This window comes from Equus asinus, chromosome 23 (assembly GCF_041296235.1).
Source record: "Equus asinus isolate D_3611 breed Donkey chromosome 23, EquAss-T2T_v2, whole genome shotgun sequence".
In the NCBI taxonomy this organism is placed as follows: domain Eukaryota; kingdom Metazoa; phylum Chordata; class Mammalia; order Perissodactyla; family Equidae; genus Equus; species Equus asinus.
Genome location: NC_091812.1, coordinates 27,754,707 through 27,780,992, shown reverse-complemented (window position 1 = coordinate 27,780,992; position 26,286 = coordinate 27,754,707). Strand labels below are relative to the sequence as shown.

Sequence of the window (26,286 nt, the reverse complement as noted above, 5' to 3'; positions counted from 1 at the left end):
CATTTATTTATCTGAGCAGAAAGACTTTGACATACAGTTCTTTAAATTTAACAATTTAATACAGGTGGCCATTTCTTCTCAAAAGAAATATTTGTCTTCTTAAATAAAAATAACAGTGACATAAAGCATTAACAGAAAAGTTTTATAAACGGAGGGAGAAGACAGGAGGACAAATTACTGGGCAGATCTGTGTGAAAAAGGCTGCTTTTAGCAAAGCGGCTCTTTGAAAAATACCTTCTCGTGTTGCCTACTGGTTGCCTCCTGACAAGTTTCTGAGATTCACGTATTTTTGAGTTAGCAGTAGTCTTCAATAGCTTTTTTTTTTCTTTTTTGCTTGAATCCATTCCTCTCATTTCAGTATCTCATCTAACATCCAATGACTTCCTATGACAAGAATCTGAAAAAAGGTTCTTCATGCTTCATCTTTTCAAATTCTGTATGAGAATCGCTCACCTTCAGTGTCCAGAAATTACTCTGCAGAGACCTTGGCCAGGCCCAGCACAGAAAATTCCCCAATAGTGGGCTGATATCACGTAACCCAAAACCCCCAACCTCTAAACACAGGGTTGGTCCTTCTGGTGTCACAGTCCCCATCCTAAAACTGCCCATTGTGGCTGGCCCCACCCTGAGTCACTTCATTAGCATAAACTATCGAGTGTGGTTGGAGGGCCCATGATGAATAACAAAGACATTCCTACCATTTGGGAAATTCCAAGAGTTTAGAAGTTATTTAGGGAGAAGACCAGACCTCTCTTTGTGTGAAGCCAAATTCCTCAGTACACACATAAAAACAGTGAGTCTACTAAATTCTTATTCACCCTGAAGATGTGATATGTTTGAGAAAGCACTAAATTTCCTTAATTTCAATTTTCTCAAATTCAGTGAAACTCTTGGTGAGCATATGATACATTTCTATCCTCTGTCTTGTCAAGTTCATTTTTGAGAGATTGATTTGGTTGGACAAAGTAGCAATATCTTTGTTCAAGTGTTCTCCATCATGGTCCAAAAAGCTAAGGATGCTAATGTGCGAGGAAGCCTGGTATTAGCTTTCATCTGGATACAATATAGTTTCTCTCTTCTACCTAAACTGCTTCTTCTCCAATTTTGCCTTCTTAAAACCACATTAGAAATGTGATTTTTTATTTTTATTCACCCTTGTCATATTTCTTCCTGAAATATTCAATACATTTTTGTTTACTGAGTAAATACAAGAAATTAATAACTGAAAAAATGATAAAATGGATATGAATGAGTTAATTAATTAAAATATCAAGTAAAGATGCTGTACAGGAGGAGTCCCTTATTGACTTTAGGATTCAAAGGACTCTAGTAGATTGAGTTATTTGCTGCAATTCTTTGCCCCTCCCTGCATCCATGCTGTCTGCCTGTAACGTTGCAGCAACTCCCAGGAGAGGCAGAATGGACTTCCCTGACCCTTGACTTTGGGCTGGCTTATTTGATTTGCTTTAACCAATAGGATGTTAGCAGAAGAGAAACAGAGGCTTAAAATGTGTTTGCCTGGTTGAATTTGCCCTTTTGTTCTTCTATCATGGCTAAGAGAAGAACATGCCCCAGTAGGCCCCTGTGCCAGGGAGGATATAGGGACCTGAAGAAAACCAAACCCAGTGTTAAGCTTGGAGTCAGGCCTCCTTCCCCTGGAGTGCATGCCTGAGTTCTTCCTCTAAAATGACATGTGCCTCTTTGAGTGCGAGCTCGGCATAGATCTGCCTACCCCCAGACACATGAATGATGAGTTTGGGAGTGTTTTGTTACACAGCACTATTATGGCAAGAGCTGACTAATAGAAGGATAATTATTGAAAACAATTGGAATAGGTACCTATGACATTGGAAGACTATCTTCTCTAAACTGGTTTATGATTTTCCTGCTTCTGCAAATTCCAGCTCTTCCCTTCAGCTTTTCCCTTCAAGGAAACATCATCTACACTTCCCTCATCTCCCAGGTATTTGAGAGGGTTGGGGTTTTTCATATTTACTGTGTTCACACACCAGTGAGTGATTTCTATGATGTGATAGTTTAATCATTCAGAGTTACAATATACATACAGTCATGAGTTTCCACCTGGAAGAAAGTCAATCACACAAACACATATTCCAATAACAGTCACTCCAAATATGTTTAATGTTGTGTGCAAATGTTATATGTGTGTGTTTGAAAGAAGCCATCAGAGGTTGGCTGAAAGCATCCAAAGGCAAAATTGGTTCTAATTTTTTAAAAGTTACCTTTTTGAGGTCATATTGGCTTATAACATTGTGTAAATTTCAGGTGTACATTTTTATATTTCAGCTTCTGTATAGACTGCATCGTGTTCACCACTGATAATGTAGTTTTTATCCATCACCATATATATGTGCCCCTTTATCCCTTCTGCCATTCTGTCACACCCTCCCCCACCCCTCTGGTAAGCACCAATCTGTTCTCCTTATCTATGTGTTTGTTTGCTTGTTTATTTTCCACATATGAGTGAAATCATACAGTATTTGTCTTTCTCTGTCTGACTTATTTCACTTAGCATAACAACCTAAAGGTCCATCCATGTTGTTGCGAATGGCACAATTTTTTCTTTTTTTTTTATGGCTGAGCAGTATTTCATTGTATATATATATATACCACATCTTTTTTGCTCATTCATCCATTGATGGGCACTTGGGTTGCTTCCAAGTCTTGGCTATTGTGAATAATGCTACAATTAACATAGGGGTGCATAAATCTTTTTGAATTAGTGATTTCATGTTCTTTGGATAAATACAGAGAAGTGGAAAAGCTGGATCACATGGTATTTCTATTTTTGATTTTTTGAGGAAACTCTATACTGTTTTCCATAGTGGCTGCACCAGTTTGCATTCCCACCAGCAGTGTATGGGGGTTCCCTTTTCTCCACATCCTCTCCAACAATTCTTATTTCTTGTCTTGTTAATTGTAGCCATTCTGACAGGTGTAAGTGACATCTCATTGCCGTTTTGATTTGCATTTCTCTAATAATTAGAGATGTTGAACATCTTTTCATGTGCCTGTTGGCCATCTGTATATCTTCTTTGGAAAAAATGTTTGTTTATATCCTGTGTCCACTTTTTTATTGAGTTTTCATCACTTTGTTGTTGAGTTATATGAGTTCTTTATATTGGAAATTAACCCTTTGGACATATGATTTACAAATATATTCTTCCAGTTGGTGGGTTGTCTTTTCATTTTGTTGATGGTTTCCTTTGCCATGCAGAAACTTTTTAGTCTGATGTAGTCCCATTTATTTTTTCTTTTGTTTCCCTTGCCTGGTGAGACATGGTATTCAAAAAGATGCTGCTGAGACTGATATCAAAGAGTGTACTACCTATGTTTTCTTCTAGGAGCTTTATGGCTTCAGGTCTTACATTCAAATCTTTAAAACGTTTTGAGTTAATATTTGTGTATGGTGTAAGATAATGGTCTACTTTCATTCTTTTGCATGTGGCTGTCCAGTTTTTCCAACACTCTTTATTGAAGAGACTTTCCTTTCTCCATTGTATGTTCTTGTCTCCTTTCTCAAAGATTAGCTGTCCATAGATCTGTTTTAATTCTAGTCTCTCAATTCTGTTTCATTGAGCTATGTGTCTGTTTTTCTGCCAGTACCATGCTGTTTTGATTACTATAGCTTTGTAGTATATTTTGAATTCAGGGAGTGTAATACCTCCAACTTTGTTCTTTTTTTTCTCAGGATTGCTTTGGCTATTTGGGGTCTTCTGTTGTTCCATACAAATTTTAGGATTCTTTGTTCTAGTTCCATGAAGACTGTCATTGGGATTCTGATTGGGATTCCATTGAATATGTAGATTGCTTTAGGTAATATGGGCATTTTAACTATGTTTATTCTTCCAATCCATAAGCATGGAATATCTTTCCATTTCTTTATGTCTTATTTGATTTCTTTCAATAAAATCTTATATTTTCAGTGTATAGGTCTTTTACCTCCTTGGTTAAATTTATTCCTAGGTATTTTATTCTTTTTGTTGCAATTGAAAATGGTATTGTATTCTTGATTTCTCTTTCTGCTAGTTCATTATTAGTGTATAAAAAAGCAACTGATTTTTATCTTTTGATGTTGTACCCTGCAAATTTTCTCTATTTGTTGATTATTTCTTATAGTTTCTTGTTGTATTCTTTAGAGTTTTCTGTATATAGAATCCTGTTATCCACAAATAGTGACAGTTTTACTTGTTTCTTTCCAATTTTGATACCTTTTATTTCTTTTTCTTACCTAATTGCTCTGGCTAAAACCTCCAGTACCATGTTGCATAAGAGTGGTGAGATTGGACATCCTTGTCTTGTTCCTGTTCTTGGAGAGATAGCTTTCAGTTTTTCACCATTGAGTATGATGTTGGCTGTGAGTTTGTCATATATGGCCTTTATTATGTTGAGGTTCTTTCCTTCTATACCCATTTTATTGACATTTTTTATCATAAACGGATGTTGGCTCTTGTCAGATGCTTTCTCTGCATCTTTTGAGATGATCATGTGATGTTTATTCATGTTGTTGATGGAGTATATCACATTGATTTGCAGATGTTGAACCATCACTGCATCCCTAGAATGAATCCCACTTGATAGTGGTATATGATCCCCTAATGTATTGCTGTACTCAATTTGCTAATATTTTGTTGAGGATTTTCACATCTATGTTCATCAGCAATATTGGCCTGTAATTTTCCTTTTTTGTGTTGTCCTTGCCTGGTTTTGGTATCAGGGTAATGTTAGTCTCATAAAATGAGTTCAAAAGCATCCCATCTTCTTCAGTTTTTTGGAAGAGTTTGAGAAGGATAGGGATTAAATCTTCTTTGAGTGTTTGGTATAATTCGCTAAAGAAGCCATCTCGTCCTGGACTTGTTTTTTGGGAGGTTTTTGTTTACTGTTTTAATCTTTTTACTTGTGATTGGTTTGTTCACATTCTCTATTTCTTTTTTATTCAGTTTTGGGAAGTTGTAGTAGTCTAAGAATTTATTCATTTCTTCTAGATTGTCCAATTTGTTGGTGTATAGCTTTGCACAGTATTCTCTTATAATTCTTAGTATTTCTGTGGTGTCCATTGTAATCTCTCCTCTTTCATTTCTGATTTTATTTATTTGAGTCTTCTCTCTTTTTTTCTTAGCAAGTCTGGCTAACGGTTTGTCAATTTTGTTGATCTTTTCAAAGAACTACCTCTTCATTTCATTGATCCTTTCTATTGTTTTTTTAGTCTCTATTTTGTTTTCTGTTCTGATTTTTATTATTTCCTTCCTTCTACTGACTTTGGCCTTTTTTCTTTTTGTAGTTCTTTGAGGTATAGTATTAGGTTGTTTATTTGGGATTTTTCTTGTTTCTTGAGGTAGGCCTGTATTGCTATAAACTTCTCTCTTAGTACTGCTTTTGCTGCATCCCATAAGTTTTGGTATGTTATGTTTTTATTTTCCTTTGTCTCCAGGTATTTTTTATTTCTCCATTGATCCAGTAGTTGTTCAGTAGCATGTTGTTTAGTCTTCAAATATTTGTGACTTTTCAGCTTTTTTCTTGTAGTTGCTTTCTAGTTTCATAGCATTGTACTTGGAAAAGATGCTTGATATGATTTCAATCTTCTTAAATTTATTGCAGCTTGCTTTGTTTCCCAACATATGATCTATGTTTGAGAATGTCCCATGTGCACTTGACAAGAATGTGTATTCTGCTGTTTTTTGGACAGAGTGTTCTATATATGTTTATTAAGTCCATCTGGTCTAGTGTTTCATTTAAGGCCACTGTTTCCTTCTTGACTTTCTGTCTGGATGATCTATCCATTGATATAAGTGGGGTGTTAAATTCCCCTGCTATTATTGTGTAGCTGTTAATTTTTCCCTTTAGGTCTGTTAATAGTTGGTTTATATACTTTGGCAATCCTGCATTAGGTACATATAAAATGGTTCTAATTCTATAGAACCTTTTGAGCCTTCTGAAAATAATATTTTTACTTATTAAATTTTTAAAAAAATAAAATTGAATAAAAAGCATTTTCTACTCTAATGTAAGGCTCTAACAAAATGAAAGAAAAAAGAATGAAAATTAGAAGATAAAATGGGGAAATCAGAAGATAACTAAACTACATACCAATTAACAAAAGTCATTTTAAAATAAAACAAATTTATAAGGATTGTACCCATCCTTTTCATTTTATTTTTCCAGACTTGCTCTCTTACCATACTTCCTCAGGAAATCCAATGGCTTCATTTTGGTTGACATGGCAGCAATCCTTCTGCTTTAAGACCTAACTCTTTGCCACAAGGTGGGAATAATTTCCCTGGTTGGAAAGCTCCTCCAGTTGCTCTCTCTTCTCCCCACAGGGGCTTCTATGCAGCAGATAGCACATGTGAACGCTGTAGCTCTCCTTGCAGAACATGTGAAGGAAATGCCACCAACTGCCACTCTTGTGAAGGAGGCCTTGTCCTACACCACGGAGAGTGCCGGGAAACCTGCTCTGAGAGGCACGTGGCTGTGGAGGGGGTGTGCAAGCATTGCCCAGAGATGTGTCAGGACTGCATCCATGAGAAAACATGCAAAGGTACCTGAGGGCATCCCAGGGGAGAGTGTGGGGCTGCTAAGCCTCCTCAGCTGGGGGTTGACTATCTGAGGGTGAGATGTCCAACCAGAACTGGAGGAACCAGTCTCCCTACCTTTACTGAAACGTATCTATCTCTGTGCACATCACTGAGGAAATTGAGGGTGAGATAAAGCCTTTCCACTATGGATTTTGTGAGTTAAAACAGACAAGAGCCCCTTTTTGCATGATTTCTTCTACACATGTGTTCTGAGTGCTTAGGGTGTGCCAAACACTATCCCAAGTTCTAGAGATGCAAATAAGAACCCAAAGTTCGTCCCTCTTTGAGCACAAAATCTTATAGCAGAAACTGATAGTAATGAAAAACAGAGGTAGCTAGAGAATTGCAACTGTTATAAAAGATGCAAAAGAAAAGTTCAGGCAACTATAAGACTCTGAGAATAGCACTCTGGGTAGGACTTTTTTTCTCTGGAATTATCTCCCAAGAAAGACTGTCTAATTCCCTCTCCAGAATAAGATAGACTCATTTAACTGGTGTTGTCTTATCCAAAAGAGTCTCTTGGTAGTACATAATCTATTTTCCAGAATTCTCCCCAAATAAGAGAATGAACACAAACAAAATGAACCACAAAGCATTCTTCATCCTGATTAACCATGTATGTTTCATTGGTCAACCCTACCAGTAAATGAAGAATTAACTAATGCAAGAACTCCTAAACTGCTTTCTGTATTGAATAGAGCATGGGGTGCTCACCACAACTTTAAAAATCTGCTAATACCTTCTGAGTTTTTCAAACAATACCTCCAGCATGTCAGCCACCACTCATCTGCCACAGAACTACAATTTTTCCACCTCCAAGGGGCAGGTCATTTCAGTATGTAAACCCTGCACCATCCAATTGGGCCACCATACATGGTCTCTTCTCCCAAGGCAGGGCTTATGAGACATGGAGGATGTGCCCTGGTAGGGTGAGGATTGGGCAAATGTATCCTAAAGTCAAATGAGCCAAAGTGGTGGGGACTTGCCAGCCCACTGCAGAAGGAATGAATTCCTTTCTCCTGTCTCCCTGAGAGTAACTTTCTACTTCCCTCATCCCCAGAGTGCATGCCTGGGTCCTTCCTGTACGAAGATATGTGCCATCAATCCTGTCCCAACCACTTCTATGAAGATGCACGCCAGTGTGTCCCCTGCCATGAAGACTGTCTGGAGTGCAGTGGCCCCTCAGCAGATGACTGCGACCTCTGTGCTGAGGAGTCCTTGGTTCTCTACAATGGGCGGTGTTTGGACGAGTGTCCAGAAGGAACTTACTATGAAAAAATGATTAAGGTTTGCAAAGGTAAAGACTTCCAGGTGCATGGCCAAGCACCGCATCCCAGGGAGCCTAATGGGATTATGGGTCTCTGCTGAGACAAAGTAGGTTCCAGGGTTTGCACGGTTCCAGCCCCAGAACTGTCATCCCATTCCTTTCCCTCCTGCTTAAGGAAGCATATTGTGACTCTGTTCTAATTTATTATTTATTTTTAAAGTGAGCCATTTGTTAGCTTTGACCATGTACCTTTTACTAGCAATGGATACTGCTGACCCTCCTCACAACAGTTGCTGATCAAAAAGGATTCTCACATGAAGATTTACAACACAGATGATGAGCCTTCAAAAGTCACCCAAAAATGGAAGATTTTTTTAAAAAATTTTAAGCCATTGTAGGTTTACAGCAGCCTAAAGAAAGCTGTGCCACAGAGGATTTTCTCAGTGTCTCTTGTCTCCCTTCACCATTTGCCTCCCTAAAGCTCCCTCCATCCCTCCTCATCACCTTCAGCTCCTCCCATCCTGGGTCCCTATTCCATCTCCCACTTGGCAGTTCAATCCCTACACATTCAGGAAAGGATCCTCTTATTTATGCCTCCTTATGTTTTAACTGAGCATGAATTTTCTCTTATTAGTTATCAGGGAACAGAAAAGTTAAATAAATTGTCCATTACTAGAGGAATTCTCAAGCAAGTGAGGGAAGCTTCCTGGGGGAAGTGACTTTTATCCCCTCCACTCAGACAGTTTTATTGATATATAATTGATATATAACATTGAATAAGTTTAAGGTATACAGCGTGATGATTTGATATACATATATATTGTGAAATGATGACCACAGTAAGGCCAGTGAACATATCCATCATCTCACAGTTACCTTTTTATTTTGTATGAATGTTTAAGATCTACTCTCTTAGCAACATTCACGTGTACAATACTGTACTGTTAAGTATAGTCACAGGATTCACTCCAACTAGGCAGCCAGTGGTAATGTCATCCCCTATGTGGCCTCCAAGCAAACACAAGATAGATACCCAGAGGCAGGCCCCCTAACCACAGCGAGAGCTCAGGGTTGAACTCTCATGACATGAGAGACCTTGGGCCAGCCACATCCTACAAGGTCTCAGGGAAATGTTTTGGTAAGACGTGAGGATGTAGTTTCCCCTGAAGGCTTTCTGCTCTAGCCTTACAGCTGGGATATACCTTTTTGTGTGTTTTATGTAAAGCTCTCTTTAGTGTCAGTGTCCCATCTGAACAGTTGTGGAAGAACATGGATTTGAAGACAGGTGGCTGTGCCATGAAGCAAAAGGGCACAGTGAGCCCAGGAGGCAGGCTGTGGAGCTGGGCTCAGTTTCCACGAGAAGTTCAGAGACTCAGCCAAGGCCTCCAGGGCCGTCTTGCCTGCACCAGGCCAGGAACTGAGGACCAACTTCGGGCTTTTCTCTGGTGCTCAGTAATATAAGTAATTTGCCATAGAAAGAAATTTATAGGTCTCAGAGGACGTTTCCTTAATTTACTTGATTTGATTTTGTCACTGAGGAGGGCCCTGGATCTCATCTCTGGTTGCCCATTAGAATCAGCTGGGGAGCGTTAAAAACCACAGCTGGCTGGGCTCCCCTCAGATCAGACCCACCCAACACTGGAAAGTGACTTGAGTCTGTCCCTGCAATGCTATTACCCCTTCCACCAGTCCAAGGGGAGGCCGAGGGAAGAAACGGGGTGACCACCTGACTTTCCAGAGAGAAGAAACAAAGGACTTGACCGGAAAATTGAGATTTGAGTGGGTGTAGAGAAATACCCAGAACCTAGCAATCTCTAAGCAGGACCTCTTCTAAGAAACACAAGGACTTGGGATCCATTCTGATCACCCCCAAAATTATCCCCTACGAGACAGCATAGAGACCTCTAAGGACCCCACATCTTTCCCGAGGCACCGGGGCAGACATAGCAAGAACCCTTGTTAAAGTCGTGGGTTCAACTCCTGAGCCTGCCCTTTTCCAGCCAAGTGATGGAGCTCCTCCAGCCTTGATTTTCTGATCTAGATAAAATGAGAGGATGATAATCACAATAATAATACCAGGCGTCTATTCATCCAGGGAGTGCTTATCAGGGGCCTCCTATGTGCCATGTGGAGGACCAGGCCTGGGGAACAGCAGGGGGCAATACACACAGAATCCTGCCTTCATGGAGCTTGCATTCTACTGGGGAAAACAGACTCTACAGAAGATAAATCAGAAGGAAAAATAAGGCAGGGAAGGGGGACAGGAAGTTGGGCCAGAGGGACCTGAAATTAGAGAGAAGGAGGCCTGGAAGACGTCATTGAGAAAGGGGGGGAACAAACCACGCTGTACCAGGGAGAAGAGAATTCTAGGCAGAGGAAGCAACAACTGCTAAAACCTCAAAAGGGGAGTGAATAGTTCTTATTCATTTGTCTAAGAAATATTCGTTGAGTGCCTATTACATGCCAGGCCCTCCCAGAGGTACCGTGCATTCATAAATGAATACAAAAGAGGGCTTTTTGGTCAACAGGTAATTATAATATATCTCAACAATTGTTACATTAGTGATAAGCTCAAGGTTATTCTGGGAGGTCAGTGGAGGACTGCCGAATAGGAGTAATGGTGGTGAAAGGCCATCCACTAGCGTGTGACCATGCTGCCACAGAATTGCTTAGTGTTCTTTTGTTGCAGTTTGGGTAGTTACAGTGAGTCTTACTAATATTTATGAGGGGCCTAGTGCAGGAAGCGGCCCTTTAAATATTACAAAGAATGTGAAACAGCCATTTTTTTCTCATTTTGTAACAAGAATGCTCCACCCAGAGCCCAAGGGCTGTCCTCAGCTCATGGCCCCACACCCTTGGCACAGAGCCCCGGAAATCTCTGGAAGAAATGAGGAAGGAATGTGAACACACTTTTCAGGGAACTGGCGTGCCCTGGGCTCTCTCACTCTCTGTTGGCTGCCCCATCCCACCCACAGATTGCCACAAGTCCTGCCAGATCTGCTCGCCATCTGGGACCTGCATGACCTGCCAGGATGGCTGGAGGATGAATCACCACGGGGACTGCGTGCCTCACCAAGAATGTGCCCCCTCCGAGTACTGGGATGAGGGGGCTCTGGGATGCAAGCCTTGTCATGCCAAGTGCTTCCACTGCACGGGGCCCTCAGAGGACCAGTGTCACACCTGCCTGAGGGACAGCCTTCTTCTCAGTGAGTTGCTCTTCTTGGAGGAGGGCTTTGTCCTTCCCTCCATCTGAGAAATGACCTTGCCTGATGCTTGGTGCCCAGTAGACCTTGGTGTCTTTCTTTTTAACTATTTACTCGGTGTTTGGGAAACTTTCAAACCCAGAGAAAAGAGGCAAGAGTGAGAACAGTACAAAGAACAGGCACACATGCCCTTTACCCCCATCCCCACTGCTCATCTCTGAGCCCTTGGCTTTATCATGTGCTTGCTCTTGGTCTCCCGCTCCCAATGTACACGCAGACGTAATCCACAATATATTGTTTTCTGAACCATTTATGGATACGTTACATACATCACAGCCGGTTTCTCCCACATACGTTAGGATGCATTTCCTAAGAACAGGGCTGCTGTCTTAGATAACCACAGCACAGTTGTCAACTCCAGTGAATTTACCATTGCTACAATGCTTCAGTATCCCATCCGTCTTATAATTTTGTCAATTCATCTTTAGGACAGGGTCCAGTCTAGAGGCAGGTATTGCATTTAGCTGCCGTGTCTCCTTAGTCTCCTTTAATGTGAAACATTTCCACAGACTTTGTCTTTTGTAACACTGACATTTTAGAAGAATACAGTCCCTAGCCCTCCACTGGGGTTTGTGTGAAGTTCCCCTGTGATTAGATGGAGATTCTTCATTCCCAGCCAGAATTCTTCACAAGTGATGTTGTGTCTTTCTGGAAACACACACGATGTTCACCTGCCACTTGTCGGTGATGTTCATTTTGGTCATCTGTTCAGGGTGCTGTCCAGTTTCTCCGCTGCGGAGTTGTATTTTCCCATGTGGTCAATAAGCAGTCCATGGAGAGACACTTTATGAACATGTAGGTATTCAGCTCCTCATCAAAATTTCCCCTTGATTTAACATCCATTGATTAATAAATCTTCTTGAACAAAGTGTGGCACAGTCTGAGATTGGCCGCCTCCAGAAGATCCCAAGTGAAGGTCACTGCCAATGTGAGGCAACGCCTTCAGGTTTCCAGGGATACCATGATTAGTCTGAGCACAGGTATGGGAGAAAGAAAATGAAACCAAACTCAACTCAACTGACAGAAGGGGCAGGGGATAGGAGAGAGAAAAAAGGATATGCTGAAGACCTGGAAAGTGTCAGCCTTCATCTCCCCAACCTAGGAGAGTAGACTTGAGAAGCAAGACCCTCACAGTAGAAATGTGTGACAATTTTTCCTCTTCTTGTTGAGGTATCATCAGCAAGGGCACCATTTCCCCGCTAAGACACAGGGATAGCTATCCTCCACACCATTCCTGGTCCCCTCCCAGTAGAAAATACTCAAAAACACCAATCTTCTCTATCCATCCATCTTAGCTCCTCTTACACAAATCTCGGAGAACTTCCTTCCCAGCAGTTGCTGCTTCATGAGAATGTTCCAGTTCTCCTATATCATCTCAACCCCTAGAACTTCTTTTCTAATTATTCCCAACCTAAAGTGCTACCAGTGATCACCTCAGGTGCCTTCAGGCAGGCAGGAAGATGTCTTACCACTACAAGGTGGTCTTCCCTTAAACTAGGGATATGAATTAGACTAGAACTGAGACTTTAGTGCTGGTGCATAACACAGAGCCATAGTCCCCCAAGGGCTGGGCACAGGATGTCTCTGATCTTCTCACTTTCTCACACCCTGCCCCTCAGCACACCCCACCGTGGTCAGGCTAGTTATATACTAGGTGTTTCCTCTGGAGGTTGTGGTTGACTGAACAATGCTGCCCCTAAAAATGTCCACATCCTAATCCCCAGACCCTTGCATGGCAAAAAGGATTTTGCAAATGTGATTCAATTAATGGTCTTGATTTGGGAGGATTATCCCGGATTATCAGAGGGGTCCTTACAAGAGGGAGGCAGGATGATCAGAGTCAGTAGTTGAAGGCTCTGTGATGACAAAGCAGAGGAAGCCAGAGAGAGAAGATGCTGTGCTCTGGCTCTGAAGATGGAGGAGGAGGCCACAAACCAAGGAATGCAGGTGATCTCTAGAAGCTGGAAAGGACAAAGAAACAGATTCTCTCCCAGAGCCTCCAAAAGGAACATAGCCTGGTAGACCTGTTTTAGACTCTGACCTCTAGAACTATAAGATAATAAATTTGTATTGTTTTAAGCCACTAAGTTTGTGGAAATTTGTTACAAGAGCAATAGGAAACTGATCCAGAGGAGTTTCATCTTGAGGGGATTAGGGCTTCACCTGAGTTAACCAGATACATTACTGGACAATGAACCATTGCCAACATCCATCTTTAACATAAGAGCCACTGAACAAGCATTTACTAGAGACCCGGCACTGTGCTGGGTGCTGGAAATAGAGTGAATGACATGGCCCCCGCCCTCATGGAGCTCAGGGTCTCCCAGAACAGAGTTTGAGTCTATAGCACTTTTGACAGCAGCTCTATTATTTAGCTTTTCCACCAGTGCCTGTGTGCTTAATGCTGACTAGAGTTACGGCTTCTGGTCTAGAGTTGACCAGTGGCTCACACTAAAAACGCAGGAGAGCCTGGCTTCCATTCCACAGGGTCAAGCGGAAGCTGGGGAGGAAGTTGCCTCTAAGGACCACGAGCTAAGCTGCATGGCCGCCCTCACCTTCCATCCCTAACTGTTGTTGAGGAAGAAGGCAAGAATCAGCAGTGTCACTGGGGTTGTGGACGAAGGACTGGGGTGGTGTGGGGCTGAACAACTCAACTCCAACTTATCTCACTGTGAAAAGCAGAGAATTTAGGGGTTTAACCTAATTTTTAAATACCTGGGCAAAACAGAGACTCACTGTCCATAGAACCTTCTGTCACGACAGAAATCTTCTACATCTGTGCTCATGCAAGTGAGGAACAGAAGTTTTAATCTTATTTCATTTTCATTTCAAGAGCTACACTGAGTGGGCAGCACAACAGAACCAAGGTTAAATCTTATATCGGAGGGAACACATTCAAGGGTAGAAATAGAAAGTTGAAGCTGTGGGAACATGTCATCATGTTGGCCCGGCACTTTCTGTTTTCACTGCAGCTTTGACACTTGCTCCCCCAGCGCCTGCCTTAAATGAACCCCCCTCCCTGGGACACCCTGCACATCCTCTGGCTCTCATTGACAGCCTGTGGTTTCTGTCCTGCCCACCAAGGCCAGTCCACTCTGACCTCTGTTTTCTCTCAACTCCTAATGGCTTTATGGTCAATTCTATTTCTTGGACATTCACCTTAGCTCCCAAAGATATGTATCAGCCAACAAGTACATTGTCTTATTCCTCTTGCATCCCTCCTCCCCCCATGGTGCACAGTGGGGAGCATGTACAGGAGGTTTGGGAGACATGCGTCATACTTGATACCAAGATGGACTTTTTCCTCCCTTGGCAGACACAACCTGCGTGCAGGACTGCCCTGAGGGCTACTACGCCGATGAGGACAGCCACCGCTGTGTGCCCTGCCACAGCTCTTGTAGGACGTGTGAAGGGAGATACAGCATGCAGTGCCTCTCCTGCCAACCAGGCTGGTTCCAGCTGGGAAAGGAGTGCCTGCCCCAGTGCAGGGAAGGGTAAGGTGCTCGACACACTTTTCCCTCATTTAATCCCATAACCACTCCAGATACCACTATTAGCAAACCCATTTTGCAGATGAGCAAGCTAAGTCTCAGAAAACTTATATAACCAGATTGAGGTCTCATCACTAGTAAGGAATAAAGAGGAGAGTCCAGACCAGGTCTAATGGTCTCTAAAGGATTTCAGCCAGTTCACAGCAATGGAAGAAACAGGAGAGACAGCTGACCCAGTGAGATAACACAAAGGGCAGATTGTCAATGACACTCACGTGCCAAACTTCACTCATCATTCAAGGGATACAAGCAATCACAAGGCAGAGGTGAGGCATTCTTCCCTTAGAGAAGTCCAAGACCACGAATATAGTTTCTTCCTCTTCTGCATTAGGATTTGTTCTGATCAGATTCAGTACATGAGGTCTAAGCAACATACGTGGAGCATTGATTTTACAAAGGGAACCATTTCAGTTAAATATCTCCATTTATGCCCCACTAGGTCTCCAACCTGCCATGACCCTATAAATCCACAAACTACAGGTTTGGTTACCATGAGCAACCTAAACACACAGATGTATCCTTCTAAGAGTATTTCACAGAGAAGAACTCTCGCGGCTGGCTCTGTGGCCAAGTGGTTAAGTTTGCGTGCTCCACTGCAGCGGCCCAGGGCTCGGATCCTGGGCGCGGACATGGCACCGCTCATCAGGCCACATTGAGGCGGCATCCCACATCCCACAACTGGAAGGACCTGCAACTAAGTTATACAACTATGTACCCGGGGGCGGGGAGGGGGGGGGGGGGGCGGTTGGGGAGATAAAGCAGAAAAAAAAAAAGATTGGCAACAGTTGTTAGCTCAGGTGCCAATCTTTAAAAAAAAAAAAGAAATTATTTTTCTGCTAGGAAAAACTGTTAGTGTGTTTATCAGGAGGTCTGGTTACCAACATATTTGGAAGAGTATTTGACTGACTCATCCCTTTTTTCCCCTGGCATCTCCAGTAAAGAGGAAGATTGATTACAAGCCTGTTACTAACTCCTCCTTCCCAGCCAGTAACCTAAGGCACTGAGAGTTCCCAGACACAGATTGAAGGGCTGTAACCTTGCACTTTCCCCCAGTGCTTTTGCCAGATCTGCACATCTCTTCTCGTCTCTTCAGTCCTACAGCAATTACTGCTTTTATCACTCATTGTAGTGCTACACACTGCATTGTATTTTGATTTACCTCATTTATTCACTCATTCATTCATTCAATACATATTTAACGAAGTGTACCTTGTATGAGTAATACAGAGACCTTGACCTTCAAGAGCTTCTTCTTATATACCTCTTCCCAAGAAAATTATAAGCTCCTAGAAGAAAAACACCTCTTATTTTTCACACATGCTACTACAACACTCAGCACAGAGACACACACATTAGCCTTTAAAAAAACACCAACCATACAGATCAATGAAGAAAGGGCCCCGCCAGACAGGAGAGGAGATGGGACTACCTCGCTTAGCCCTTCATCCTCATCCCAATAAGTGCCTGAAAAGATATGGATCCCATATAAAGAATCTCCATCTTCCTCAAATCAAGTCATTAAATACTCTTATACACACACAAGAGTATAATCCTGTGATCTAAATAGATTGCAGACCATGGAACTAAGAAGACAATTATTCCATGGTGTGTCAAGTTACCCATTGGGAGGAGATGAAAGGTATGGGTTGCCATAAATCTCTGATGGAGAATAAGTGAGGTATAAATGAGGTATAAGTGGAGATATTTAAGTGAACTAGTTCCTTTTGTAGGATCAATGTTGCACACGCGTTGCATAAACTTCGTATGTTACGTCTCTTTGCCTCGGAAAGGCGGGAATACAATCCTCCACACCCTGTCCCAGTGCACGTAATTATTTTGGTGTTTAACCTCAGCGCAAGTTCTTTAAGGCCCCAGTTATTGTTTGTACTTATGCACAAGATCCCCTTCAAGCATGAGGCTCAGAGATTTCACAGTCATCTCATGCAAAAGAGTCATCAAAGTAAGCAGTGCCATTGGACTCTTCTCTTCTTTTAATCTGATCCATTAAACTCTTCGTTGTCTTTCCCTTAGGATTACTCTTTGAGAATTTTTTAATTTTTAATTTTTGTTTTTTTGCTGAGGACAATTTGCCCTGAGCTAACATCTGTGCCAATCCTCCTCTATTTTGTATGAGAACCCCAGGCCACTGAAGCAGACTGTGAGAACTTAACCACTATGTCACTGGGCTGGCCCCTCCTTTAGGTTTTTTAAAGTTTATTTGAGTTCCACTAACTTGTTGAAAACTAAAACCAAGACTAGGTAATGCTGAGTCCACCTCTACCTAGCCACCTGTCAGCGGTCTGAGTGAGGACCCTTGTCCCCCTGTGGCTCAGCTTGTGGCAAGTCAAGGCTCGTCTCTCCTTCTGCAGTCAGGTGAGGAACAGTGACCACTCTAGTCACTCAGGAAGACTCGGAGGTATTTGAGAGACAGGCTGATGAAAAGAGAACACAAGAAAGCATCAATCGTGAACTGATTGTTGATAAAGATCACATAAGACTCAAAAGGGAAAGCAACAGGGAGAAGTGAAAACCATACTGATCCACAGAGGGAATACACAGGACAGAAGTCAGAAGATCTGCTTTTTAGTCTTGGCTCCTCTGTGTATTAATAGCCACACATGGTAGCTTTGGGAAGCTCACTTAACTTCTCGGAGCCTCAGATTCCTCATCTGTAAAATGGAGAGAATAATATCAATCTCACAGGATTGTTGTAGAATCAAATCATAACGTAATGATACACTGTGAGGGGAAATACTTTATAAACTCTAAAGCAGCATAAACGCTCTTTACTAATGTTGTTATTATAGACTGTTATTAAGATGAAAGGCATCAATAGGAACTGTGGAGAAGAAAGCTTATCAATACCAAATAGGCTTTAAAAATTATCAAAGAGTAGGGCAGCCCCATGGCCTAGTGGTTAAGTTCAGTGCACTCTGTTTTGGTGGCCAGGGTTCGGTTCCCGGGCGTGAACCTATACCATTCAACAGCAGCCGTGCTGTGGCAGCATCCCACATACAAAAAAGTAGAGGAAAATTGGGACAGATGTTAGCTCAGGGCCAATCTTCCTCATCAAAAAAACAAAACAAAACAAACCTGATAGGCCAATAGTTTTGCATTAGAGAAACCAACAGTGAGCCTTCGGGTTTCTAGGATGGCTTCAGCGTGCAACGTCCAGAGATGCTGAGGTGGGTCAGAGGACTTCTAGAAGTTCATCTTTGACAATGATTCCTTTGCTCTCTTCTATTTTACTTGAAAATTTTTTGTTTACCTTCAAATAATGCACTGCTTTATTATAGTGGTATTTAAGAGAGAAGTTCAAATCATATTGCCCCACTTCACTAGCTGTTTGACCTTAAGCAAGTTGTCTAAATTCTCTAAGCCTCAGGGGTTTTTTTAAATTTCTTTCTTCCTTTTTTTTATTTATTCATTCATTTATTTATTTTGTGAGGAATATTTGCCCTGAGCTAACATCTGTTCCAATCTTCCTCTACTTTGTATGTGGGTTGCTGCCACAGCATGGCTGATGAATGGAGTAGGTCCTCACCGGGGATCTGAAACTGCGAAGCCCAGCCACCAAAGCAGAGCACATGGAACTTTAACCACTTGGGGGTGGGACTGGCCCCTGAGCCTCCATTTTTACATATGTAAAATAGTGATAATAGTATCTAAACCATAAGGTTTCTTATAAAGATTAATCATACAATTCATAATTATCACTAATATACATTAGTTATAATGTGCCAGACACTGTTCTAGCAACTCTCTCAGTAATAACTTGTTTAATTTTAGCCACTAACATTAGCCCCACATTACAGACCTGAGTCACAGAGACGTTGTGTGACTTGCCTAAGGTCATACAGCTCATCAGTGGTATGGCTAGGCTTTGACCCCATGCAGTCTTGTTCCAGGGAGCCAGCTCCTAGCTGCCATGCTCTAGTGTCTCATTTTCAGGTTCAGTAAGGTGAAACAATGTTTACGAAGTCCCTAGTGTACTACCAGGTATATTGTAGAAACTTAATGAATGATGATTATTGTTATATTTAGACTCTAAAAAGCTTTTCGAAAGAGGTTACATCTATTATGTAAACGTCAACATCACTCACGTCACTTCCTATTTCAAGATGCTTTTTAAATTGAGAAATTAGAAGAACCACTCAGAGGTACACTTAAAATGTCTTCTATTCGCTGACCCCGCTCCACACTACTTAAAGCTCATGTGAAATGGGAGGAGCACATGGGTAGGCAGAAGGCGAAGGTAGTGAGCCATTATCGTGGTGCTACTACATGAGGTAAGGACTAGATCCTTTCATGTGTGTCATCTAACTTAATCCTCACAAACAGCAGGGGAGGGATTGTCATGCCCAATTTACAAATAATAAAACTGAGAATCATTAGATTTATTAGTGTAATTAGCAATGAATCTAATGACTGAAGAGTCTAAAGTCACCTGTCCTGTAAATAAACCTTGTCTGTCTGTGTTTTTTCTACCACATTCAACTCAGGAGCAAAGCTTAGCATTTAATCTTCACTTCCCCCTTGGTTTCAGATATTATGCAGAAAACGCCACCGGACGGTGTGAGAGGTGCAACAGGAGCTGCAAGGCCTGCCGGGGCCCGCGGCCCACAGACTGCCTGTCTTGCGATCCATTTTTCTTTCTGCTCCGCTCCAAGGGAGAGTGTCGTCGCACCTGCCCAGAGCATTACTATGCAGAGCAAAGCGCGCAGACCTGTGAGAGATGCCATCCAACTTGCGATAAATGCAAAGGTGAGGGCGCCTCTCTCGTTTTGCATGTGAGTGAAAAATGAAAAGTTTCCCTTCCTGCTTAGCCACTCTCTCCTTTTCACCACCTTTGGAGGTTCCTCTCGCTTGCCAACCTCATAACCAATTCTCTCCAGCACGCTCAGTTCTCTCTCAGCTTCTGCATCTGCCCTCTAGCCTCGGCTTCTCCTGCACACATTGCTGCTGCTTCAGATCCTCCCATCCTTCAAGGCCCAGATAGAGCGTCATCGCCTCCAGGCAGTGTTTTCCTCCTATTCTGTCTTCCTTCTCTACCTGTTGAACTTGGAATCTGCCTAACGAAATTTATTTTCATTACTTCGGCAACTACTTAAGATGTCTGCCTCAAACTCTGCCAAGCCCCATTCTTATCTTCCAGATGCCTACTTGTCTGTCCCAGAGATCCTTAAATCAACATACCCCAGACTCAACACAGTAGGGGTTTCCTCTGATAGTCGCTCTTTCTGTTCATGGAGCACCGTCCGATCAATTACGAGCTTAGGGGCCTTGAAGTTCTCCTCATCTCTTCTCTTTCCCTTGCCTCCTGCCCAACCCACCTACCTCCAACACAGGAAAACTCCAGGTCTGTGGATTCTCTCTCCTAACCATTTCTCTACTCAGATCTCTTTCTCTATCCTCACTGTCCTCATTTTCCATCTCAGCATCACTTAGCAGACTTTCTGAAGCAGCCAGCATATCACTTCAACTCTGGTCTTGCCACCCTCCAAACTCAGGTCATCCTGTACTATAATGCCAGAGCGATCGTTCTAATACTCAACCCTGCTCATTTTCCTCCACAGCTTGCCATAGAAAGGTGGTCACAGTGACTCCTTCTCAATATTTAAGAAAGAAATACCTCCTACAATGTTTTAATTGTTAAAACTTATTAGATTAACATTGATAGCAGACAGGGTACATTCCTGTTATGCTTTTCAAAATGATTTTGGTTATTCCTTACCCTCCTTCCATATAAACTTCATAATCAGTCACATTTCATTTAAAAACTCATTTGGATATTGATTGGCGTTGCATTTAATTTATTTGGGGGGGAATCCATCTTTATGACCCTAAGTTACCGTATTTATGAACATGGGATATCTCTCCATGGTATTTATTTACTTATCGTCCTTCAATAAACTTTCAATAAATGTTTTCCATTTTTAAAAGGTGATTCAATTCTTTCCCCAGTGAGTCCTTTTAGCTTATGTCTCAACTCTCCTCCCACATACTCTAGAACCTAGAACCACATAGAACCACTCAGCAGCCACAAATAAGTCATGCTCTTTCATGCCGCCATGACTTTTGTCCATTCCTTTCCTCTTCCCAGAGAACACTGCTCTAGGGAACTCTCAACTTAAAGGCCCAGCTCAAATGTAATCTCTATGAAGCTTTTCTCAGTCCTCTCAGAAACGTTTTTCCTTCGTCTTGATTCTGTAGTACACAGTTTTACCATAGCTCTTTTTACATTATATTTTAATTAAACATATCCATCTCTCCTACTAAGTGTGAGACCCTCAGGTGAAGGATTGCACCACATTCATGTTGTCTCCCCTGTTCTAGTCTAGAGTGTAACATATAGTAAGTGTACATTAAATGTTTGCTGAATGAATAGAAAACAAAGAAATCCTAATGTCTTTTTGCAAATTGGAAATTTTTCAGCTATTAGATCTTCAAGTGTTGTTTCTCCACCCTTCCTTCCAATCTCCTTTTCGGGAATTCCTTATTAAAGATAATTCAGAGTTTCTTGCTCTATGATCTTGATCCTGATCTTTATGTCTCGTACCTGCTCATTTATATTTTTATCTCTTTGACTCTCCATGGTTTATACTAAGTTAATTCTTCAGCACCCTATTCCATTTCCCTAGTTTGTTATCTGATTGTGTTTAGTCTAAAGTTAAGCCCATCTATTATTTTAGTTGTTTTATTTAAATGGCTTGTTTTTAAGATTTCTAATTGTTTCTTTTTCATATCCATCTATCTTTGTTTCATATCTTCCTGCTTGGGTTTCATAATTTATTATTTTTATGTATATTATGTCTTATTTTTTGAACACTTTAACATGCTAATTTTAAAAACTTTGTCAAACTTTTCTATAAAATATTATCTGAATTAAATTCATGTTCTAATTCTTGATTGTGTTTGTCATCTTTCTTGGCATTTATTTTCTGTATATATTTTGGAATTTTGGTCTTAAGCTCATTTTGAACAGGAGACTTTGTTTTTGGTTCTTCACTCCCTCTCTCCCTTTATCCTTACTCCTTATAGTCTAGTAGTTTTTCGGTTAGCTCTATCCCTGCCTCTCACTGTGAACTCAGTCTAGCAACAGGATGTTCCAGCATTCCTGGAGGTGATATTGATGACAGAGATACCATCAGCAATCCGATCCACAGCTCAGAGTAGTTCCTGGTCAGAGGTGATATCAATGAGGGCAGAGAGTCCACCTTGACTCCTGTTTTAAACTCTAAGCCTGGATTTTGGCCCAGGTCTCATATGAAACACTTTCAGTTCCTATTATGGTAGAAAAGTTGAACTACAGCCACCACTGCCTACATCTAGGCCCAGAGGAAAGCAGGCGAGTGGCTTGAGTCTGACTACTATTTTGCATTTATATTCCCTTTCTGGTCCAAAGAGATTTCATCTTATTTTTGAGCCCGCCTATCTCTTTCTCTCTCTCTCTCTTTTTTTTTTTTTTTTTTTTTTGGTTCTCTCTGTTTATATTTATTCTACCATTTCAGTAAGTTTGTAGTGAAGGGGCCATGTCAGAACCTCAAGTTACATGTGATTTTTTAGGTATATGTGTTCCTAATGGATAATCAGAGTCTTAGAAGAGCATCCTGCCCTAAATTATTGCCCAGCCTCATTCTAATCCAAGTGCCTGGGGTCAGGGGAGGGAGTGTATTTTAGAGCAGGGTTTTTTTGTTTTTGTTTACTTTTTGGTACTTAAGACTTTTGGATGAAACAAGCAAAGGTCAACCAGTTAGAGCCTGCTTCTAATCTTGCTTCCTTTCCCTTCCAAAATCATTCATCTTGGAGCAGTAGGTTCATTACATAAAAACGTCAAGGAGTGGGGATGACAAGATGAAAACTCAGCTCCCCCATTCTGGGAGAAGACTATCAACCACCCTTGCTGTCTAGCCACTGAGCTGACCTTCCTGAGCACTATCTTGAGGAAATTTTAAAATAACTTCTTCCTAAGTGCTTTCCAAGTACATATGAACATAGCCATCTCCAGATCGAAGGTGGCGTCCAGTATCAGCAGTATCTTGATGCCCCCAAATCTACTTCTCTTTCCCAAATGGTTTCCTGAGCTCAAGTTCTGTACATCCAACTGCCTGTTAATATCTATAACTGGATGCCCAACAGACACCCCGGACTTGAAATGTAAGTGCATTATTCTCAGTCCACCTCACTCCATCCCTAGACCATTTTTTCCTATGCTCCCTAACTTGATGAATGGCTCCACCACCTACCCAGTTGCCTGAGACAGTAACCTGGCCATTACCCTCTGCTTCTTCTCTCTCAATCCCCACAGTCAATTTCTCCTCAAGTCCTGTCAAATCTATCCCTTAGATATCTCCTAATTCCATTGCCCCTCTTGGCTTTCTTGTGTCACTGCCTTAGTTCAGACTCTTATCTTCCCTTGCCTGAATTATTCACCACTTCTCTAATTGGTCTTCTTGGCTCCAGTATCAGCCACTCTATATCCAAACAGTCCTCCATATGCTCTCAGATTCACCTTTCTACATCACAAATATCACAATGATGCTTCTCTGCTTAAAAATGACTCTCCAGGGGCCGGCCAAGGGCCGAGTAGGTAAGTTCACATGCTCTGCTTCAGCGGCCTGGGGTTCACTGGTTCAGATCTTGGGCACGGACCTACACATCACTCATCAAGCCATGCTGTGGTGGCATCCCACATAGAAGAACTAGAATGACCTACAACTAGGATATACAACTATGTACTGGGGCTTTGGGGAGAATAGAAAAAGAGGAAGATTGGCAACAGATGTTAGCTCAGGGCTAATCTTCCTCACCAAAAAGCACACTTAAAAAAAAAATGACTCTCCATTGATTTCAGGATAGAATCCTAACTTAGTAGCTTCTCATATGAGGCTCTTCATCATGGGACTCTTCACATTCAGGCTCATCTCTCATCACTTCTTGTGCCAGCCTCTAATCCAGGCATAATTAGTTACTGCAAACCTGAGCCAACCTTGCCCTTTCTCCTTCCGGACTACTGTCTCCAGCCTGCCTTGCCTAGCTACCTCTTACTGATCTGTTAAAGTCAGCATTTCCTCTGGAAAGCCTTCCCTCCCTCCTCCATTCTGTGTTCCCTTAGTACTCTGCATTCATTCACCTATTTATTTATTCATCAAATATTTATCCTGCAGGATGGCCAGACAATGACAATCTAACTGTGAACAAGACAGTCAAGGTCCCTGCAGCCCAGAGGGCATATCTCTAACAATTTACTTATCCTTTGCCTGTCTCGGTAGACTGAGGTCCTCAAAGGCACAACTTAACGTGTCTTACTCACCTTTGTATCTCCAGCACTTAGCACTGTCATAGGGCAGGCAGCACAGGGGCGGGTCACCTCAGGGAAATCTTCGGCTGACAGAGGCAATGCTGGGTGGGGAGGCAGCCCCTGCTGGGGTCGGGGCGGGGGGGCGGGAGGGGGCACAACTTCAGCCAGAGTGGTGGCTACTTAGGACACAAGGGGAGCCCCATGCTGGCCTAATGCTACGGCTGTGGCATCAGCTACCATAGACCATAACGTCTGAGGTGGTGGAGCTCTGCCTCTGTACAGCCTCTACCTCAAGCCCATCACAAAGATCACCAGCTGAAGTAGACCAGAAAGTCCATCCCCAACTGGGAGGTGATGGAAAGACTGAAGGGCATGGGGCACAATCACCAATTCTCCACCCTCCAGATTTCCAAGAGCTTCGTCCACTTTGAGGGCAAGGTAGAGAACAAAAGTCTGGTCAAGTCTTTCCTGGCCTGCCTCCATGGCAAGACCATCCAACTCAGTGGCTTCTCCAACATCTTTAAGATGAACGCCGCCAAGTTCAAAATCCATTTCCCAACCTGCCACCAAGGGGACTCTTTCTTCCGCAGGGGAAGAATATGAAGTAAACGCTGCCAGGAGAGAGGCCAGACGCAGTTCACCTGGAGGGGCTGCCCCTGGAGGAGTTGGGCTCAGAAAAGCCCAGTGAGGAGGTTCTGGTCAAAGTATTTGAGAAGTTTAGGGAGATACAGAACATACACATCCCCATGCTGGACCCCTAACAGGAAGAGATGATGGCCCAGAACTTCCACACCTTCAGTTTCGGGGGACGCTTGAACTTTAAGACGTATATCCAGTACCACAGGTACATGGGCTTCATCCAAGTCACTAACATCTTGTGCAGGATGAAACTCATGTACAAAGGCGAGGACTGTAAGGCCATGGCCCCCAACATCAAGGTTTATTTTGATTTGACCAAACAGCTGAGTGATGCCTCAATTAAGAGGAAGAGGAGAAGCAGAGAGCAGAGGAAAGGAAACAAAAGAGCTAGATTTGGAGAGAGAAAAAGCTTTGCAAGAGGAAACAGAAACAGAAGGACTGTGAATTCCGTAGGAATCAGAAAAAGCTGGAGAAGCTACAAACAGAGGAGCAGAAAAAGCTATAAGAAAAAAAAAAAGGAAGAGCGGAAGCTGCTGCTGGCTCAGAGGAACCTGCAGTCCGTCATGTTAATTACGGAGCTGCTGGGCGGGGCCAGGTACGCGCCGGCGGGGCGGGGCTGGTCTTGATCTTCAGCAAGAGCCGTGGCTTCCTGCTCTGGGCTGCCGTCTGTGCGTTTCTCTGCAACGTTCGGTCAGTGTCACGGCACCCTCTTTCCTCACCTGGTTGCAACCAAAGCCCAAGTCTTAATACCAAGAAAAAAACATATCCCGGAAAACAAAAACTTGGAGAGAGTGCGCAATAACAATTTTTTATTATTTGAGTGACTCTCAGTAACAAACATAAATGACTCTTACCCAGGAAGTGCTTAGACTAGTGGAAAATCTAAACTCACCTATGAGTGCTATTCATACTAGTCCTAGAATTTGTTTTATATATCTCACAGCATGGTGTATCAGCACTATCCAATAGAAATATAATTCAAGCCATACATATAATTTTAAATTTTTAGTAGCCACATTTAAAAAGATAAAAATACTTTGGAAATATATATATATATTATAAAGAATATATTTATTGAACTAATATATCCAAAATATTATCATTTGAACATAGAATCAATATAAAAGTTATTGAGATAGATTCTTTTTTTGTACTGTCTTTGAAATCTGATGTTTATTTTACATTCACAGCACAAGTCTAGTTGGACAGCCATATTTCAAGAGCTCAATAGCCACGTGTGGCTAGTGGCTACTGTATTGGACAGCACATTTCTAGTGTAGAACCGTGGTTTCAGATGGCATTTCAGCAGTTGGCCGTTTTCTTCAGATGCAATCTTAGGCTGAATCCTATTATGTACCTTGATCAAGGCAGAGCTGCTCCGATTGGAGCAGGCAGGGCTCTTGGAGCTCCATCTGATACTCCGCCCCTTTGCCCCTCCCCACCTCTTCCCGGCAGTCCTTGCAAACGCTAGCACAGCGATTCCCACTCTTCTCTCTGCCGCTGTCTCATCTTTGAAAGAATTAGCCTTCCAAACTGTTATTAAGTAATCATTAATTTGTGTTCTCTTTTTTTCATTCCAGAGGCACATATACTTGCCGCTCAAAACTTCTAATCAGAATAAGATAAATGAGAGAATACATTGAATTGGGGGTGGGGAGGGAGAGTAGTG

General features: G+C 42.2%; 1 protein-coding gene across 2 annotated transcripts in view; it reads left to right on the top strand.

Annotated features, from left to right (window-relative positions):
• Nucleotides 1–26,286, top strand: part of PCSK5 (proprotein convertase subtilisin/kexin type 5) — a 444,775-nt gene that overhangs the window by 406,920 nt on the left and 11,569 nt on the right. For both annotated transcript variants that reach the window (XM_070495324.1, XM_044767585.2), the window contains 5 exons: nucleotides 6,342–6,559; nucleotides 7,657–7,893; nucleotides 10,839–11,069; nucleotides 14,443–14,620; nucleotides 19,224–19,441. In XM_070495324.1, the coding sequence (XP_070351425.1) occupies nucleotides 6,342–6,559; nucleotides 7,657–7,893; nucleotides 10,839–11,069; nucleotides 14,443–14,620; nucleotides 19,224–19,441 (1,082 nt within the window). The remainder of the gene's footprint in view (nucleotides 1–6,341; nucleotides 6,560–7,656; nucleotides 7,894–10,838; nucleotides 11,070–14,442; nucleotides 14,621–19,223; nucleotides 19,442–26,286) is intronic.